The 19,431-nt window shown below is 36.4% G+C and overlaps 3 protein-coding genes across 6 annotated transcripts in view; 1 reads left to right on the top strand and 2 right to left on the bottom strand.

Moving 5' to 3' along the window:
• Positions 1 to 5,788, bottom strand: part of NSUN3 (NOP2/Sun domain family, member 3) — a 66,087-nt gene extending 60,299 nt beyond the window's left edge. Inside the window, exons 1-2 of the mRNA XM_011927611.1 lie at positions 5,567 to 5,788; positions 4,140 to 4,249 (exon numbers count right to left, since the gene is read on the bottom strand). Coding sequence (XP_011783001.1) covers positions 4,140 to 4,249; positions 5,567 to 5,578 — 122 coding nt within the window. The 5' untranslated portion in view covers positions 5,579 to 5,788. The remainder of the gene's footprint in view (positions 1 to 4,139; positions 4,250 to 5,566) is intronic.
• Positions 5,789 to 7,246: 1,458 nt separating this feature from the next.
• On the top strand, positions 7,247 to 8,220 carry DHFRL1 (dihydrofolate reductase-like 1). The gene is given in 3 exon segments (XM_011927610.1): positions 7,247 to 7,386; positions 7,388 to 7,741; positions 7,743 to 8,220. Coding segments are annotated over 3 exon segments (558 nt in total). The 3' UTR covers positions 7,807 to 8,220.
• A 5,224-nt stretch (positions 8,221 to 13,444) lies between these two features.
• The window catches only part of ARL13B (ADP-ribosylation factor-like 13B), a 75,995-nt gene continuing 70,008 nt past the window's right edge, over positions 13,445 to 19,431 (bottom strand). For all 4 annotated transcript variants that reach the window (XM_011927606.1, XM_011927608.1, XM_011927609.1 and 1 more), the window contains 3 exons: positions 19,179 to 19,295; positions 17,813 to 17,881; positions 13,445 to 15,513 (listed from right to left, as the gene is read on the bottom strand). In XM_011927606.1, coding sequence (XP_011782996.1) covers positions 15,437 to 15,513; positions 17,813 to 17,881; positions 19,179 to 19,295 — 263 coding nt within the window. In that variant the 3' untranslated portion in view covers positions 13,445 to 15,436. The remainder of the gene's footprint in view (positions 15,514 to 17,812; positions 17,882 to 19,178; positions 19,296 to 19,431) is intronic.

The raw sequence follows: 19,431 nt of genomic DNA, 5'->3' as shown, positions 1-19,431 counted from the left end.
AGAGGGAGAAGGGAAAAAGGCATTCCTAGCAGAACAGCATAGCCAGTCCCAAAAGCATGAAGGAGCCTGCCCAGAAATATAAGATCTTTAGTCCAAACATAGTACTGCAGACTGCTGGGGAGCAAAGGAGGTTTGTACTCAAGGTGTGACAGAATGGAATTTGGTAGCCCTGAGAAACAGCATGACAGAGTGGGTAAAACAAACCCTCAAGGCTCTTCAAAATGTGAGATGTGTATACTTGGGCAAGTTAAAATGTGAGATGTGTATACTTGGGGAAGTTACTTAACCTCTGTGTGCCTCAGCTTTCCTATCTATAAATGGAAATAGTAACTATTTCAGAGGGTTGTACATAGGATTGTTATTATTCACAAAGCGATTACAACATTGACTGGTACACATTGTTTTACCTCTCTGTATGTGAACTCTGGGTCAGTGAGAAGAGTGTCCACAAAAAAAAAAGATGTTGCAGACAGTTCAGACTTATACGTTCTGCTTGTTTTGCTTTCTGTAAAGTACGTGTATAATTTCCAAAGTTAATCAAGATTTCTAATTAACTCTTACATTAATCACACATTTATTAAGTATCCATTAATTATCCAAGTAATCATACATGTATTTGAGGGCAGGTTATATACAGTCCATTTTTGTATTCTCATTGCTTAGCACAATGCCTAGTACACAAACACTGGAAAAACTGGGAATAAGCAGAAGTGGTTGCTAAAATAAGCAAACAGGTAAGTACTAAAGATGGCTGTTGCAATATGCCAGATAAGAGATTGTGATGGTCTAAGTGAATGGCAGCAGTACAGCATTTTTTTAAAAAAGATCCAAATTAGGCCGGGCGCGGTGGCTCAAGCCTGTAATCCCAGCACTTTGGGAGGCCGAGATGGGCGGATCACGAGGTCAGGAGATCGAGACCATCCTGGCTAACACGGTGAAACCCCGTCTCTACTAAAAATACAAAAACTAGCCGGGCGAGGTGGCGGGCGCCCGTAGTCCCAGCTACTCGGGAGGCTGAGGCAGGAGAATGGCGTAAACCCGGGAAGCGGAGCTTGCAGTAAGCTGAGATCCGGCCACTGCACTCCAGTCCGGGCGACAGAGCAAGACTCCGCCTAAAAAAAAAAAAAAAAAAAAAAAGATCCAAATTAAGAAGGGGCAGGATAGTTTAGTCTCAAAGACAACTCTCACTTCTGACACCAACTACAAGTTCAGGGATTCCCAGGATGATTCTCAGGTTTGATTATTCACTGGGACACAACCGAACTCACTGAAAGCTGTTATAATCACAGTTATAGTCACAGTTTATTACAACAAAAGCATACAGATTAAAAACAATCACAGGAAGAGACTCATAGTGCAGAATGCACAACAACTCAAAGCATGAAGCTTCCAGTTGTCCTCGCCAATGGAATCACCAATGAGGTTAACTTTTGCTGGCAGTAATGTATGACAGTATGCACAAGAGTACTGCCAACCAGGGACACTCACCAAAGCCTTGGTATCCACTTTTTACTGGGGCTTGGTCACGTACATATGATTGACTGTCCGTACAGCTTTTAGTCACAAGCCCTTCTGGATGTTGAGTTGACACCTGTGAACCCCAGGCCTCAACATAAATCACATCGTTAGATTATCAGGTGTGACCTCAACACCCAGGTAAACAAAGACACACTTACCAGGAAGGACATTCCAAGGGCTTAGAGATTGCCACCCAGGAACTGAGGGCAGTCGCCAGACCTATTTTTATATAAGGTTCATTTTTTACTACAAAGGCAGTGAAGGTATAGAGAAGAAAGGAGGAAACCAGACTGATGGTGATACACTTAATTCAGATAAAATATGCAGGTAGTAAAGGCAACATAGGTTTGGAAGGGAAAAATAATAATACACTTTTGAGTTTGCCAAGTAACTGAAGTCGCTAAAAAAACAGAAGTATGGGACTGAATCTTGGGAAGAACCTCACAGCTTGAGATGACAGCATAGTGATAAAAGTCATGCCACGAATGGGCTTACCTGAGGAGAACATGAAGGCAACAAATAGAGCAAACATTGAACCAGGGTAAACTTCAATTTTAAAGGACTGCTCAGAGGATGACTAGACAAGAAAAGTTATTTAAAAAGAGCAAAACTAAATACTAAATATTCCTCACTACTACAGGAAACTAAAAATATTGAATAAATTACTTTCTAAATAGGCCAAGAAAAAAAAAAAAAGCACTTGACTTTCCCTGGAAGTAGACTCTACAAGTACATTATGTCTTGCAAATAAGAAGTTAAAAAACAAAATATGTCATTCTGTTCTTATTTCCCCATACCATCTTCCACGCTCAGACTACTACCTAAGCTGAGAAACCTTTATTTTTGCCTATAGCAAATTTAGTGCGTGTTTATGCAAAACTTAAATTACCATGAAAACTCAACAATAGGGTAGACGAAGCAGAAGGCACAGCTAATTAAATGGATTTCAGGTTCATTGCTCATTTTGTTTAGAGTCAAATAAAAGTATATGACTTTCTGCGTACACTAAGTAGAAAAATAAGTCATTATAGAATATGAGTAGCCAGACTGCTACAAAGTCTCCAGAAAAAAAAAAAAATACCTCTTGAAATCTTGTCTTTTTTTTTTTAATCACATCCCAGATATGAGACAGTATAGAACAAGGAGGAGCTGTGGGAGTTCTTGAGTCAGACAACCTAGGCACAAGCCTCAGTTCTGCCCTTTATTAGGTGAGTGAATTTGGGCAAGTTACTTAAACTCTTAACGGGTTTGTTTTGAGGATGATGTAAGTCAGCATTGTCTGGCATACAGTAAGCATGCAATAAGTGTTTGGTTATTTGGATACTCTACTTGAGTACCTTTGTATACTGAAAACCTCATGAATTTATTACATACTTTATTATCCAGTTTTTCATCACTGAGACAGAAAATAACCATTTGAAGATTTTCAATACTTTTGAAATAAAACCCACAAATATAAACGGTTTGCATATCACAGCATTTACCAATTTCTATAACAGCTTAATTGTCCTAAAATTATCTCAGAATCACCTCAGACTTTGTGATCTTTATTAACCAAAACTTAGTTTTATAAAAATGTTTAGAACTGACCTTTGGAAAGGAGAAATGCTTAAGAGTTGATCCAAGAAAAAAAACGGACAAGCTAATCATCTGAAAAATTAGTCTGGACCAAGTTCCAGATACTATCTGTAGCCATGAAACTTTCTTCCTCACGCAACATGTGGGGGACTTTTGCCCTGACTTCATGAACAGTGCACCTGCTTCCCTCAACCTAGAAGGTCTAGTTCTTCTTGTTAAGTAAATCCTATAAGTCACCAAGATCCAGCTACCCTTCAGGCCTTTGCTGGTACCCTCAGGCTTTGTTAGATACTTGGATCACAGTATTCACAAATTACTTTATATAGTTGTAACCACAGCCATCTCCTCACTTCTCCCATAAAGACTAACTAGACGGCATGTAAACTGGACATGTAGACGGTCTTGCTCTGTATTCCAAAAAGCGTTATATAGTGTATCAGGCACTCAATGTCAAGAACCCATACAGTAACCCACACATTAACAGCAGCTTACCAAAGAGACACATCACATTTCTCTCACTTCCATGCATTAAACATTCCTTGTTTTTATATTTAAATAACTGTGTGTGTATATGCACGTGTTCAAAATATACCCAGCCATCGACATAGGAAAGAAATAAGATTACCGAATAAAGTGTACCTTTGGCTAAGATAAAACAGTGCTGGCCTTAAAGATTTGTTGTATTATCTTCTAAATTTCAGAAACCAGTCAATAATTCCAAGTTTTATGGTTTTTCTTTTACAGTATAATTAATTTTGCCAAACAAGTGGGCATTCCTATTTCAAGGATAAAAGCAATTGCTCAAAGCAAAGGCATAACAATTTGTGCTTACCATCCCTACAAAGTTTTCTTTCCCCTTTCCCTCATGCTATGATTCAATCTATTTCTTCTTAGTTGTTCCTTTCTATAGCTTCAGTAGGAAAGGGCAACCAGATGTAGATTCCTTTGGCTTTTATACTTATAGCATCCCTCCCACAAAAAGGAGGACTACATATTGTACTTTGTCTGTTTCATCACAAAGCATTGAGATGAATTATACTAACCTTACTGTATTCCAGGCATCTCCGAGTTCTTTGGAATACTGTTTTTCAAAATGATCCAACACAACTTTGCAAATCTGTTTTGCAAGCTTCCCCTCTGATTTTGCTTTCAGCTATGACGATAAGAAAAAGTTGCTGACACACAGTGATATTATTACAAATGTATTGAAAGTCAACATTAGCAAGATCTTTTTTTTTTTTCAAGACAAGAACACTTTTTTTGGATAATTACTAGTTCTTGAAATGGAAGCAATACCTTACATGTACCAAAACTGTACTACATTACCTACTTATGAAAAAGCAAGGTTTTTCCAATAATTATTTTACAAATGTGAAGCAAAGGTTAAAACAAAATCTACTGGGGCTGAGTAAACTGTCAAAAGGAACAAAATTAATTTTAAAAAGTCACTGTAGGGGCTGGGTGGGTGGCTCACCCCTGTAATCCCAGCACTGTGGGAGGGGGAGGCGGGAGGATCACATGAGGTCAGGAGTTCAAGACCACGTTGGCCAATATGGGAAACCCCGTCTCTACTAAAAATACAAAAATTAGCCAGGAGTGGTGGTGGGCGCCTGTAACTCCAGCTACTCAGGAGGCTGAGGTGGGAGAATCGTTTGAGCTCAGGAGGTGGAGGCTGCAATGAGCCGCGATCACGCCACTGTACTCCAGCTGGCTCATGCTTTGCATGGAAGAGGCGAGAGGATCATTTCTCAGTTCAAGACCAGACTGGGAAACATATCAAGGACCTGTCTCTACAGAAAGTAAAAAAAGAAAAAAAATTAGCCAGGCGTGGTGGCCCGCTCCTGTAGGCCCAGCTACTAGGGAGGCTGAGGCTGGAGGATCGCTTGAGCCCAGTAGTTCAAGGTTGCAATGAGCTATGATGGAGCAGCTGCATTCCAGCTTGGGTGACAGAGCAAGACCTTGTCTCAAAATGAAACTAAAAAGTCACCGTGGATGCTGACATCAAGAAAACTTGGTGAAAGGCATTTGAGAACTCTATACTAACTTTGCAACTCTTCATTATTTTAAAGTGAAAAGTTAATTCAGAGGGAAAAAAGTCACTCCAATTCCTCGTGAAACTTCCTTGCAATTGTTTCATTTATTCATCCAAGAAAAGTGTATTCAATGCCTACTATGTAACAGACACTGTTCTAAGCTCCCGGGATACCGCTATGACACAGAAAACAAATCTCAGCCCTCCAAGAGCTGGAGGGAGTGGGTACTAGAAGTCTGCGAGCTGTACGGAAGGGACTCAGCGTTACTGCACTCAGCATTATTTCAGGGCTTGACAGTAAAGCCAAAGAAACGCTGACCTCGCGAGTGGACGAACAAAGGTGATGTTCCCCTATCCCAGCACCCTCCCTCGCCACCTCGGCCGCGTCCAGAAGCCTCTCATTCAGATAGAGGTACCCAGCCGGGCCCCAGGCCTCACCCGGGTCAGCATTGTTCCGCTGAGAGCTTTCAAACAAGAGGTGTACGCGAACCGGCAATAAAAAGCCTCCACTGACCTGAAACAACAGTCTGACTTCCGGGATTAGCGGGCACCCACTTTCATTCTCATGGTTCCTCTTCAAGTTCTCGCGAGATACTGATTTGTCGGCGCTATAGAAATCTCGTCGAAGAGGCTTAGGTCCCGCGGGAGATTTCGCGCGCAGTTACTTCCGGTAGCTGGTAAACGCTGATACTTCCCAGGACGCGGAGGAAGCGGGCCAGGGTCAAAGCGACTTTCGCTACTTGGATTGCTCAGCGTAGCTCTGGGCGGCCGGTCCTTAGAAAGTCACACATCCGCGCGCCTGTGGCCCCAGCTTCTGCAGATGCTGAGGTGGGAGGATCGCTTGAGCAGGAGTTTGAGGTTGCAGTGACCCGTGATCGCGCCACTGCACTGCCGCGTGGGCGACAGAGCGAGACCTTGTCTCAAAAAATAAAGAAATAAAAAGATAGTCGCATTTTGTGCTAAACACTCTGTGTATTGCTGGGGCTCAATAAAAGAATGAGTTTTGGGGTTATGTTGTATGATGACTGCTTTAAAATATTCTCAAAGCGAAGCTAGTTACTGACTTAATCTACCAAATCTAATGACCCTTGTTAGCCTAGACATTCAGTACCCAAGGATAAAAGAATGGAATGTAATGAAAAGGAAATTAAGTCATGCTTTTCCCCAGAACTGGCCCATGGGGATAATCTCTCCTTTTAATGGGGAGTGTTAAATGATTAAACTGAAGTACGCGTGTAAAGCAGTTACAACAGTGATTGGGAAACAGTAAATGCCCAAATGTTAGCTGCTGCTATTATTTTCACTATTGTGATCATTGTGATTTTTATCGCGTTGATACCATTGTGATTTTTATCGCGTTGATACCATTGTGATTTTTATCGCGTTGATTCCTTTGGTGAAGACCAAAAGGATCCTCCACTCTAGCCTCCCCAATTCACCTTTACAAGGAACGAAGTTTAATGGTTCTTCAAGGAAGTTGTTTATTACGCCTATTTTGATAGGAAGAGTTTATTTGCTCTTTTGGTGTCATGCTTCAGTACTATCATTTGTAGCAACAATCAGCAATTAGAAAAAATCAGCTTGATATGGTCCCTGATATTTAATAATCATCATTTTGAGTTGTCTCTTGATGCTCATATCAGTATAGATACATGCTATAGGTACAAGTCTTATATTCATGTAAAAAAACATGTCTTTCCCACTAATCTGATTTGAAGCTTAATATATTTATTTATTTAAACAAGTTTCCAAGTCACCTAAAAAAGGCATCTTATTAGAATTTAGATTTGGTACAAAAGACAATGTTATTCAGGAATGAAATGATGCCATCTCTTGGATGCCAATCTGTTTAATGTTTGTGGAAAAGTCGGTCTAAACTTTCAGCCTCTGTATTTTTTATTTTATAAATTTACATTTTATAAATATATTTTATATATTTACATGTTTTATACAATTTATTTTTCTATGCTTATTCCACAATGTTGCAATTAATTAATACAGTGGTATTGTATTTGCAATGTGGACATGTAAAATAATTTGAAGAAGGGAATTTGGCGGCAGTCTTGGCCTGGCTTCCTGGTGTAGCCAGCACGCTCGGAGGTGCTCACCGCTGCTGTCATGGTTCGTTTGCTAAACTGCATCGTCGCTGTGTCCCAAAACATGGGCATCGGCAAGAATGGGGACCTGCCCTGGCCTCCGCTCAGGAATGAATTCAGGTATTTCCAGAGAATGACCACACCTTCTTCAGTAGAAGGTAAACAATCTGGTGATTATGGGTAGGTAGACCTGGTTCTCCATTCCTGAGAAGAATCGACCTTTAAAGGATAGAATTAATTTAGTTCTCAGCAGAGAACTCAAGGAACCTCCACAAGGAGCTCATTTTCTTGCCAGAAGTCTGGATGATGCCTTAAAACTTACTGAACAACCAGAATTAGCGAATAAAGTAGACATGATATGGATAGTTGGTGGCAGTTCTGTTTATAACGAAGCCATGAATCACCCAGGCCATCTTAAACTATTTGTGACAAGGATCATGCAGGACTTTCAAAGTGACACATTTTTTTCAGAAATTGATTTGGAGAAATATAAACTTCTGCTAGAATACCTAGGTGTTCTCTAATGTCCAGGAGGAGAAAGGCATTAAGTACAAATTTGAAGTATATGAGAAGAGTGATTAATATGAAGGTGTTTTCTGGTTTAAGTTGTTCCCCCTCCCTCTGAAAAAAGTATGCATTTTTACATTAGAAAAGAGACTTGTTGACTTCAGATCTATGGATAATTATTTCTAAGCAACGTGTTTATTCCCCACTAATCTTGACTATATCAGATACCATTTATGAAACATTCTTGCTACAACTAAGTGTTTCTCCAAGACCTGGACTGAGTCCCCAGCACCTGCTACAGTGAGCTGCCATTCCACACCCATCACATGTGGCACTTGCCAGTCCTTGACATTGTCGGATTTTCTAATGTTGGTATTATTTATTAAAGATGAAGATGCACATACCCTTCAACTGAGCAGTTTCACTGGTGGGAAATACCGAAAGCTTCCTACGTGTATATCCAGAGGTTTGTAGACAAATGTTGCAGGCTTGTTTGTAACAGTGAAAAACCGAAAACAACCTGAAGTCCAGTGATGGGAAAATGAATATATTTCTGTCTTAGATTGGGGAACCCAAAGCAGATTCAAAGACTGAAATTTCAGTGAAAGCAGTTTATTTGCTAGGTCATACCAGAAGTCATCAAAGTATGGAGAAATGGAACTGAGAAGGTAAAAACCAGTTCAAAGTCAGTGAGGTTCTCATTGGTAACAAGCTCCATACTGCTGAGGTACAGGGAAACGGAGGGGAGAAAGCTGGAGTATTTAATCCCCCACTCCTTGGTTGTCAGCTCCCTGTCCTGTGTGTGGGCAGAACATACTCCAGCTACTCTATAAGGAGTCCCAGGTGTTTGCTGTAAGAAGCTGCTGGAATGTACGGGAACAGTGAATGCCAAGCACTTAAAGCAATTCCATGTTTAAGTATGTAAGCTCTTCATACTTTTTTTTTTTTTTTTTTCTTTTTAAGACAGAATTTCACTCTTGTCGCCCAGGCGGAGTGCAATGGTGCAACCCTGGCTAACGGCAACTTCCACCTTCCCAGGTTCAAGGGATTCTCCTGCCTCAGGCTCCTGGGTGGCTGGGACTACAGGTGCGTGCCACCATACCAGACTAATTTTGTATTTTTGGTGGGGACATTCCATGTTGGTCAGACTGGTCTTGAACTCGACTTCAGGTGATCCTCCTGCCTCGGCCTCCAGGGGTGCTGGGATTACAGGCGTCAGCCACTGCACTTGGCAGATCTTCATTCTTTTAGTAAAATGTACAAAGCCACACATGGTTTATTTGAAATATTTTATAATTTAAAAAAGTACAGAAGCAGGAAAACCAATTCTAAGTTCGAGTGAGGGATGATGGTAGTTTGAACCAAAGGATTGCATGTAGTAAGCAATTGTGATTTAAGATATATTTTAAAGTTGGAAGTAGCAGGATATTCTGATGGAGTTTGACTTTGGTTTTGGGCCCACTGAGTTTGAGATGCCTTTGAGAAATGAAAGAAGTAGAGAATTAAAAACTGGCCAGGCGTGGTGGCTCATGCCTGTGGTCCCAGCACTTTGGTAGGGCTAAGGCGAGTGGAATACTTGAGACCAGCTTGGGCAACATGGTGGAGCCCCGTCTCTACAAAAGATAACAAAAATTGGCTGGGCATTGTGGCGCACAACTGTAGTCCCGTGTACTCAGAGGGCTGAGACAGAGGGATCAATTGAGCTGGCAAGTTCAAGGCTGCAGTGAGTCGTGATTATGCCACTGCACTCCAGCCTGGGTGACAGAAGAGACCCTGTCTCAAAAAAGAATCTGAAAACAATGGAACCATGCCTTCAGAATTCTAGAAAGTTATTTTCAACTGATAAATCTATATTCAGCCAAATAATCAAGGGTGAAGGTAAATAATACATGTTTAGATAAGCAAAGACTCAGGGGTTACATGTACCCTCTCTTGGGAAGCTATTGGACAAAATACTCCAGCAAAATTAAGGAGTACACAAACAAGAGAATGACACGGATCCAGCAAATAGGATCTAACACAGACAACATTCCAGCTATGGAGCTAGCTTTAAAAAGAAACAGTAAAAATATTAATAGGTTTGCTGGGTGGAATGGCTCATGCCTGTAGTCCCAGCTACTCAGGAGGCTAAGCAAAAGGATGGCTTGAACCCAAGAGTTCCAGACCACCTGGCCACCACAGTGAGATCCCTTCTCTTAAAAATAATAGGTTATTGCCAGATTGGGGCATTTGGAAAGAAGTACATTGAAGATAAAGCAAAAGTAAAAAAAAAAAAAAAAAAAAAAAAACAAGGGGAAGGGTTGGTTAGGCAATCATCAATTCTAGGGCAGGAAGAAGTACAGGATAGGAACTAAGAGCATGATACGCTGTTTTTCTCAACAATGAGCAATATGTACATAGTCATAATGATGTGGTGACTGCTTAGTCCCTAAATCTGGCAACTACTTTGGGACAATATGAGAGGAAAAAATAGTGATGGTGTAAGAGCTAAATCCTCATCTGTCATATCAAGAAATCACTAATGTATAACATAATCAAGAAATGACTAAGTAGTTATGTGAAGAAAAAATAGAACGTTGCTGGAAGAGTTAGAAGTCATTGCTCTGGAGAATTAGGAGGGATGGGGCAGAGGACTGTTAGGATGCATTATAAACTGAAGAGGCTTTTTAAAATTATATGTATGAATATATGCATTCACTTGAAAAACTAAAAAATCATTTTTTAAAACCCATGAAGGTAACTACCAGAAGGAAAAACTGAGAGAATGAAAAGTGCTTGCCTCTGGAAAGAACAAGCGGCAGGACTGCTGTTTTCACTGTAAGACTTTTGGTGCCATTTGATTTTACTTAACCATTTTTCATATATTTCTTTAATAAAAATAATTATAACTTAAAAGTTATACTCATTCATTAAAAAAAGAATTTTAAGAATGTAGTAAAACTCATATACTTTATTTCTGTTAGAGCAAGGCAATGTGTTACACTTGGAAAGAGGTCATATTAATTTTACCACATATTTTTGGGACTCAGCATCTTTATATTTTCTGATTTTAAATAAGCAATTTTGCTTATGAATTTTGTCTGAATCTCTAATAATCTCCTTATAATGCCTAATTATGCCCTTAGTTTGGGTAGGTTTTTCAAAACTTACCAGTTATTTCTTTTTTAGATTACCACTCATGTCCACTTATCTATAGGTGTCTTAGTATCATCTTATTTATATTTGAGATAACCACGTCAGATGTTAAAATACTTTCCCAATTTTTCTTATAACTATTTGACTTTAAGTGTGAAGGTATTTAAAATTTTTTGTGTGTGCACTGTAAATTGAGTTTATTGATTCCACTGCTTTCAGGCTTATACATTTTTTCCCAGAGTGAAGCCACTTCTGTTTCTCCCCTTACCTCTTCATAGTTTGATCTTTTATGTTTAACCTCTTAATCTATCTAGAATCAATAGATGTGTATCATGAGAATGTTAATGGATTTGACTCCCCACCCGCACCCAAAAATAGCTACCAAAGAACAAACAATTCTACATTGAGTTTTAGGAATAAAAACTGTTAGCAGCAAACTTGCATTAAACCACTGCAGACGTAAGACATTGAGCTGGCACAAATACCATAAGTCACATTAGTTTGTTTTTTGTGCTTTTTTTAATGTTAGTGTTAAAGAACCAAGCAGCTTAGTAAGGACGTACCTCTAGGCAGGAAACAAATTTTTACATACCTAAGCAATTTTACTGTAAGGTCAGTTGATCTAAGAAGTATTTCAGAGTAATTTATGGAATAACTCCTAAACTAACTATGTTTTATGAATTTTCATATTTATATAAAATGTGTGTCAAAACCCTTCATGTTCATAGAGAAGTTTATGTTGTCAAAAAGGACAGGCTTTGTAGTAATACAATATGACATCAAGAGAGCCCTCAGCTCCTTAAAATCTATGGCAGAAAAACACAACAGGAAACCTGTGATCAATGCTAGAGAACACAGCATCGTTATAGGCCATCTTAGGCTTAAAGATCAGGTGAGATTCTCATTTTACCAAAATTCTGGGTTCCAATGTGGTCTGTACAAACTCCAGCAGACAATCCACTGTGTCTAGGAAGTAAATATAATGACTTTTATTTTTATTAAGCTTTATGTAGTCTTTTAAAATTTCTTTTTTTAGGGAAGTGTATTTAAAATGTACATAGTGCAGTAGAACAAGCATGTTAACTGTTATGGGCTGAAATTTGCCCCCCCAAAATTCATGTTGATGCCTTAACCCCTTAACCTCAGAATGTGACTATATTTGGAGACGGGCCTTTAAAAAGTTAAGTTAGAAGAAGTCATAAAAAGAAGAAAATCGAACACCGAACACACAGAGACACCAAGGGTGGGTGGGCAGTGGAGAAAAAAGGCCATGTGGGGACACAAGACAGTGTCTATCTCTCAGGCAAGGAGGGGGCCTCAGGAGAAAGCAAACCCACCAACTTGCTCTCAGACTACCAGGCCCCAGAACTGAGAAAATAAATTTCTGTTGTTTAAGCAACCTGTCTGTGATACTTTGTTATGGCCACCCTAGCAAACTAACACAATAACATAAACATCAATGTATATTAACAATGTTTTCTGATAAAAGATATAATAAAAATTTGGAAACCACTTATCCAAACCACTTACCTAGGTTGTAAATGGTTTCCTCATCTGCACACAGAAGGAACTTACAACTTATGCCCTCAATAAGCAAATGAACTTTTTTCCTATTTTCCATTTAATTATAAGCTGATCTCTTTCATTAAAGGAAGTTCATTTCTGGCTTTCTTTTCTTCCCCCCTCCAAAAACAGGTATCTATTATTCTGTTTCTGTAAAGATAAAGGATTATTGCTATTTTGATAACCTATGCCATACTTAATTGAAAATTTTAAAATACTTGAATTTGTTCTTTGGATCAGTTGGAATATATTTCCTGATAAACTAATAAACCATTATTAGCAGAATCTCAGTTGCAAAGCATATTCCACTTAGCAAAAAAAATTTACTAAGTAAAGCCAAGGATGATAAAGTTTATAAGCTACAGTTTTATTCATATAAACAATTTAGTTTGTGAATAGCTTTTGCTACCTAGAAGCATTTGATTTCTTTAGTTGTATTCTGTAAGTGAACTGTTCCAGGCTGTTCACAGGTTATACATATTAAGGGAATTCTAGTCTTTGTCTGGCATTTATAAAAGCACTTAATTTTAAACTTGCAGAAAACATGGTACTGAAATAATTTTAAATATTATAAATTTGCCTCTCTCAATACAAAAATAAACCAAACTACATTTCTTTCTAGTGTTGTTTCTATGCATAGTTTTATATTTGAAGTCAGTTACATACAATATCATGTATACTATAAAATATGCATTTTACACATAAAGGCACATAAGAGTATCTTTTAAATAAATAAAAACATATCTGTTGACCAACAGCTGTAACACAAGACAGACATCAAATCCTCTAACATCATATGGTGAAATGCTATTTGTAGCTGCATTTAAAATCACAACTTTCTTTCCCACATACATAAAACCTTGCAGAGAGAAAAAAGTTTTGTGTGTAAAGTAACAAAAAAATGCATTATTTTAATCTACTGATTTAAACTGTTTTTCAATATTTAAAAACTTTACCTATTTTATTACCCAAAGGAAATCATTTAAATCTACCAAATGAAAAGAGAAACAGAATGTTGACATAAATTATTTTTATTGTGTGAAAATGTCAAAATTCAGAATTAAGAATAAAAGTATAACATATAACAAAATAGGCATTTAATTGTTAAAATACACCTGGATTTACAAAACATATTTTAAAATGTTTTTAAAACGCTTAAGGGATAAAAATTAATTTTTTGAGAGAGCTATATAAAACGTGAATTCTATATATTTCATTTCAAAATCATTTATTTTTATTAAATGAAGTCAGTAGCTACACTATAGTAAACACAGATAGAAAACAAAAAGTTTAAAAACACATATACTCCCGAGATAAATATTAAAAAGATGGCAAAAGTACGAGTTTAGTTTTAAAATTGAGTAAATGTTACCAAAAGCTGTGCAATTTTCCCTTTAAAATCCTTTTCAAAATTTACATTCTGTCTTTTCGTATTGCTTTTCATCACATTTCAGTCACCTCTCAAATTCAGGTTGTTATGAATTTTAGATCTGAAGGCAAATGCTTTTAACTCACTCAGTATGCTTGGTAAGTCCCATGTACAAACTCCAAGAATATACACAATGCTGACTGGAGTACAGGTGACCTGATTATTAAAGTTCGGTGGGTTAAAAAATGTGTATAAAATCTCGTGTTCTAAAGTAAAATTTTTAAAGTAAATATATTAAATGACATAAAATGTACTTAATGTTATTATCAGATACTAGTATATGTCTGTTGTGTCAGTACAAGTTACCAAAAGCACCAATCTTAACAAGGTGATATAAAGATTATTCTGTTTATACTATTTTCACTGGGATATAAAGGTTTATTTTCAATTAAATGTAATATTATGAATCTGTTATTCAAAATACACATCTAGAAGTTTGTCTAAATGCCAAATACAGAATCTTATGGATGCCATTCTTAAGTGCAAGAGAAGTGCTATCATCTTAAATTAAGAAATTATTTTGGAATTATTTATTCATAAAAGTAATTTGGGCCAACATTTTTATTCTCATTACTTCAGTACACAAGCTGTTTCCCAGCTGTAAAACAGAAGTCTCTGGACCTGCAGTAGGTTTTCCAGTCTTTCTGCCTTTAATTTCAAGGCATGAAAGAATTAGAATCACCTAAAAGAGTTACTGCAGCTTCTGATGGAACAAGGGAGCATAGGGAGCACCTTGATCTCTGAAAGTGTCTAACCTTTAAAATAGGACTTTATTGAGACTTTTAATAGTATCTCACAGAATATATTTTGATTAATTTCAAAAACATTTAGGTACAAAAGGTATTTCCAGTCTCTCTGAGTACTGTTTTCAAATCATATAATTGGTAGAATAAAGATCTGAGAATCTATTTCAAAAATATATTATTTTTAAATTAGGTCAGATTATGACTTACACTTAAAGAACAATGCTATTACAAAACATACCTCAAGCCATATAAATATATCCTGTTTGTATAGTTCATGTCTGAAAGTAAATCAACTCTATTTTCCAGACACAATTTAAACAAATCATCTATAAAAAAGGTATATAATCAATATCATAGTAATTAAAATTTTTAAAGATTTAAAAAAATATAAAAATAGTTTTAAAATTTTGGTTATAAATTCCTAGAAGTCCCCCTTCTATGTGCATGTATCTTACAAAAAATACTTAATATCTAGAAATACAGGATATTGAACAAATAGTAAAGAAAGTGCTGAGTCCACTGGCTCTTTTTCTAAAGTTTTCCTTCAGAAGTATCCTCACGAGTGGGGATGTATAAACCAGAGTCAACAGTAAATCTTGCTAATTTGGTCCAAATGCTGATTTTATGTACTGGTCATTGTGCTTCCTTTATTTTTTAACCATGAAGAACACAAATAAGTAATTATCAAGTCAGGTCCTTGAGTATTAATCTTCTCACTAAAATCGTATGGTTATCTTGCCCCAGTCATCAATATACATGTTTCTTCTTCTGAGAAAGAAGAATGTCCCACTTCACCTTGCTGATATTAAGAGAACTCCTCCATACGTCTTGTTTATGAGATCACATCATGAGCATCACCATTAGGTCGCTGTGGCACAGCCAAGGGAGGCAGCGGCTTCCCATAGAAATCTAAGAAAAGAAAAAACCAAATGCACAAAACAGTTATGGTAAATCAAGATTTTTGACAGAGTTCATTATTTCTTAGACATTTAGACATTTTAGACACTTCCAAAGAGATAAGCTTACAGAATCTTGACATGCCTCTCTAAAGCAGACTTCCTTTCCTCTCGTGCATTTTAAATCTTAAGAGACGGTACCAACGTTCCATCCTGTTGAGCCAAATTATACTCTATTCCTTTTGCTTTCAATCCACACATGAATTAATCATATACTAATTATAATGGTTAAAACATTCCTTGCTTATGTTTTACTCTCCAATCCAATTTCCATTCCTTACTTCTTACTTTGACTACTGCAATAGCCCCCAAATTTGGATTCTTACCCCAAATATAGCCACTATCAAGTTTGTACTTTACATTGCAACAAAAAATACTTTCCGAAGCACCAAATCTAATAATAGCATTTTCCCTTTTAAAAATAAAAGCATTTCTTGAAAAGTTATAGCAAGTTCAGACATCTTACCATATATATGAAGCCTTCACAATCTGGCCCTAAGCCATAACTCCACTTTCAACACTCTGTAATTTCATATTTTCTCTTTCTTACCCACTCAATGTACATAAACCTAATCCCCTGTCACTGGCAACTTCATGTTATTCTCCAACTAAACAATATTCTTTCCTGCCTCTCCACCTTGAAATAGTCTGTTTCTTCTGATTACTGACTCTTCTCATTCTTTGAAGATCTCATTATAATGCCACTTCCCCTAACTGCCCATGCACACAGTACTCCTACTGTGCATAGTACTCCAACTGTACACCATAGAACTCATTGTCATATATTCTACAGTAAGCTGAAGAATTATCCTCTCTATACAGTAGGATCCTCACAAAGGCAGAATGTACATCTTATTCATCTTGTGATTACCAATGTTTTAACAAACAAAATACTTGTATGTTAAATGAGTTCAATAACAGAAAAAATATGTCGTATGAAAAATTGATATTTTCTTCATATGTATATGTATGTACATATAAATATACACACTAACATTACCTAGTTTTCTGACAACATAGTGAATATTTACATTGACAGTGTATCTGATGTATGTGAGTTCACTAAGAGTTTTATAATAAAAAAGAAATAAATCTTCTGTAGTCGATATAAACATCATGATGTAAAGTCAGTAAACTAAACAGAGATATGAGAGTTCACTGAAAATACCATTTCACTAATTCTACTACAGTCTAAGGACAAACTTTTCTGTCTTTAAAGAAAAAAAAAATCATGAATTTTCACTAACGATTATCAAGAAATATTTCATTATTGACCTAAATAGAATTCTGGGGGAAAAAAGCAAATAGCATATTTATATTTATGTACTTTTTAAATAAAACTATTTAAACTGGTTTGAAATAATTTCAAATTATATGGTAATGCTTTTCTAAAGATTAAACTTGTGAATTTTTTCCTAGTAAGTGAAACCAAGTTCTAGACTAGGTAAACACAGAGCCATCAAAAAACGAATTTGATGTTCTTAACAAACAAGTGTATTTAGCTACAATGATCTATAATTCTTTTGCATTCTATAAATATTTTACTGAAGAGACCTAGATGATGGGCTGTAATCAGAACTTCTCCCTGTTTTATAAGGCAGTTCTCTACTTCTCCTAAACATCCTTCCTCTACTTTTTGCATCCTAGAATTCTAATGCCATAAACTACCTAGACTTCAGCATATGTTAGTTATATTCAAAGAAAGTTGTTCTCTGAATTCAACAAAAATGTTAGTAACTTTCTTTCTACTTAGTCGAACTTTATTAGGTTTACTGATTTGATCTCTGATTTTATAAACTGTGTTGATCTTCACTTTAATATTCAGTGCTGGTTGTCTTATTAGGAGTAGAGAGAAAAAATTATGTGGCATTATCATCGAGTATATTGAGCATATATAGAAAACTACAGCTTCTTAACATTTAAGTTACAATTGTAAGGTCTCATAGTTAAATTATTTTAAAACCTTTCCTTTTTATAACTCCTTGTATAAATATATCATGGATAATAAACACAAGCTATGATTCTTTTTACCTCTGTATTCTAAGGTAAACACCAAATCAAATGATATAGATGTAAAGCACACTTAAGAATAAAAAATTAAATAAAAAGAAAAAAAAGTATAATGAAAAAGGATGGCTGTGGATTTGACAGGCTTCCAAAACTAAAACATAAGTTTGTTGAAGTTATGAGATTAAAGAAAAGTTAATGTAACATGTACAGATGATATCTGAAAACCAATCCTTTTGCATTACCATTATGACGTGTTGCACCAAGAGGCTCAAGTTTTGGAAGTCTAGTGACTTTAGGGGTTCCCCAGCCAACTAAAGAAAAAGAAAAACATTTTAAAAACACTGTTAAACAAGGCTTCTTTAGGTCTGTTGAGAGGATCCCTCGCTGGAAAGGAAGCATATGTAACATTCAGTGTCAATTCAAATATATTGAATGACAGTATGGAAAGCCAGAAACCCATTTTAAATGGCTTCTATATTTTAAAATGTAATTATAGGCTGCTAACACCTGCTTTAACTTTTCAATAACTTTTAATAAAAAATAAAAGCACCTTCACCACTATCAAAAACAAACTCATGATATCATTCTAACTCTAGGCTGAAACTAAATATTTCCTTAATAAATTGAATACTGGAAATGAGTCGACAAGAGATTCTTAAAATGTTACCAAATAATTTCTAAAGCCTTGCAGCAGGGATATAAGGGCACTATACACATATTTATCTAGTCATTACATATTTATTGACCACCTATAGTAGGTGAGGTACTAAGCTTAGTGCTGAAAAGTGACTCACAATTATTGTGCAAGTTAAGTCCTAGTGTTTTATATGCATTACTCCATTTAATCCTCGTAACAACTTAGGACATGGGTACATATATTGAAAATATATTAGAAAAAATTAATACATCTTGGTTTCAAATGTTAAGTTTCAGGATGAAAGGTCCAATTTTTTATTTTTATTTTTTTCCGAGATGGAGTCTCACCCTGTCACCTAGGCTGGAGTGCAATGGCATGATCTTGGCTCACTGCAACTTCCGCGTCCCAGGTTCAAGTGATTCTCCTGCCCCAGCCTCCTGAGTAGCTGGGATTACAGGCACGTGCTACTACACCCAGCTAATTTTTTTTTTTTTTTTTTATTTTTTGTAGAGATGGGGTTTCACCATGTTGGCCAGGCTGATCTCAAACTCTTGACCTGGTGATAAGCCCGCCTTGGCCTTACAAAGTGCTAGGATTACAGGCGTGAGCCACCATGCCGAGCCAGTCCAATGTTTTAAAAGCTCATGTTAGCCATCCATCATGAAACTTAAATTAACATGTAGGTACTGATATTTCAAACAGAACTTGAACATATTCTAGGAAATACTGGGTACAATTTTCTTACTAGTTTGTACTTATTTTTTTCTTCATAAAACTTTTTTTATTCAAAAAAGCAATGCACATATTTTTGTCAGCAAATTTTGTCCAAATTAGAGTAAAAGATTCTTCTTCACAAATATACAAGATAATGAATATGCAGAATAAAAATGACAAGATTCCTTTTTTCTTTTTTTTCTCTCTATTGTTTAAAGCAATATTTCTAAATTCAGTATCAGTATCAATTCACTCACCAGGAGGAGGGGGTGGGGGCGGTGTTGGACTCTCAGGAGCACAGTCATCTATATTAAGTGGTTCTACCCGGTGGTTCCTTTTCATTCTTAGTTTCTTAGTTTTCTTTCTACCATTAGCTACAAGAATATAAACATGAAACTTCATATCTTTATGAAAAAGTGAACTTTTATAATAGAAAACAAAGAATACAACAAAAATATTGATATTATTAACAAAAAACGACTATTCAACTTTGGAAATTGTTACAATAAT

The sequence above is a fragment of the Colobus angolensis genome, unplaced genomic scaffold (assembly GCF_000951035.1).
Source record: "Colobus angolensis palliatus isolate OR3802 unplaced genomic scaffold, Cang.pa_1.0 Scaffold73, whole genome shotgun sequence".
NCBI classification, from domain to species: domain Eukaryota; kingdom Metazoa; phylum Chordata; class Mammalia; order Primates; family Cercopithecidae; genus Colobus; species Colobus angolensis.
This window is presented reverse-complemented; position numbering and strand designations above follow the sequence as displayed.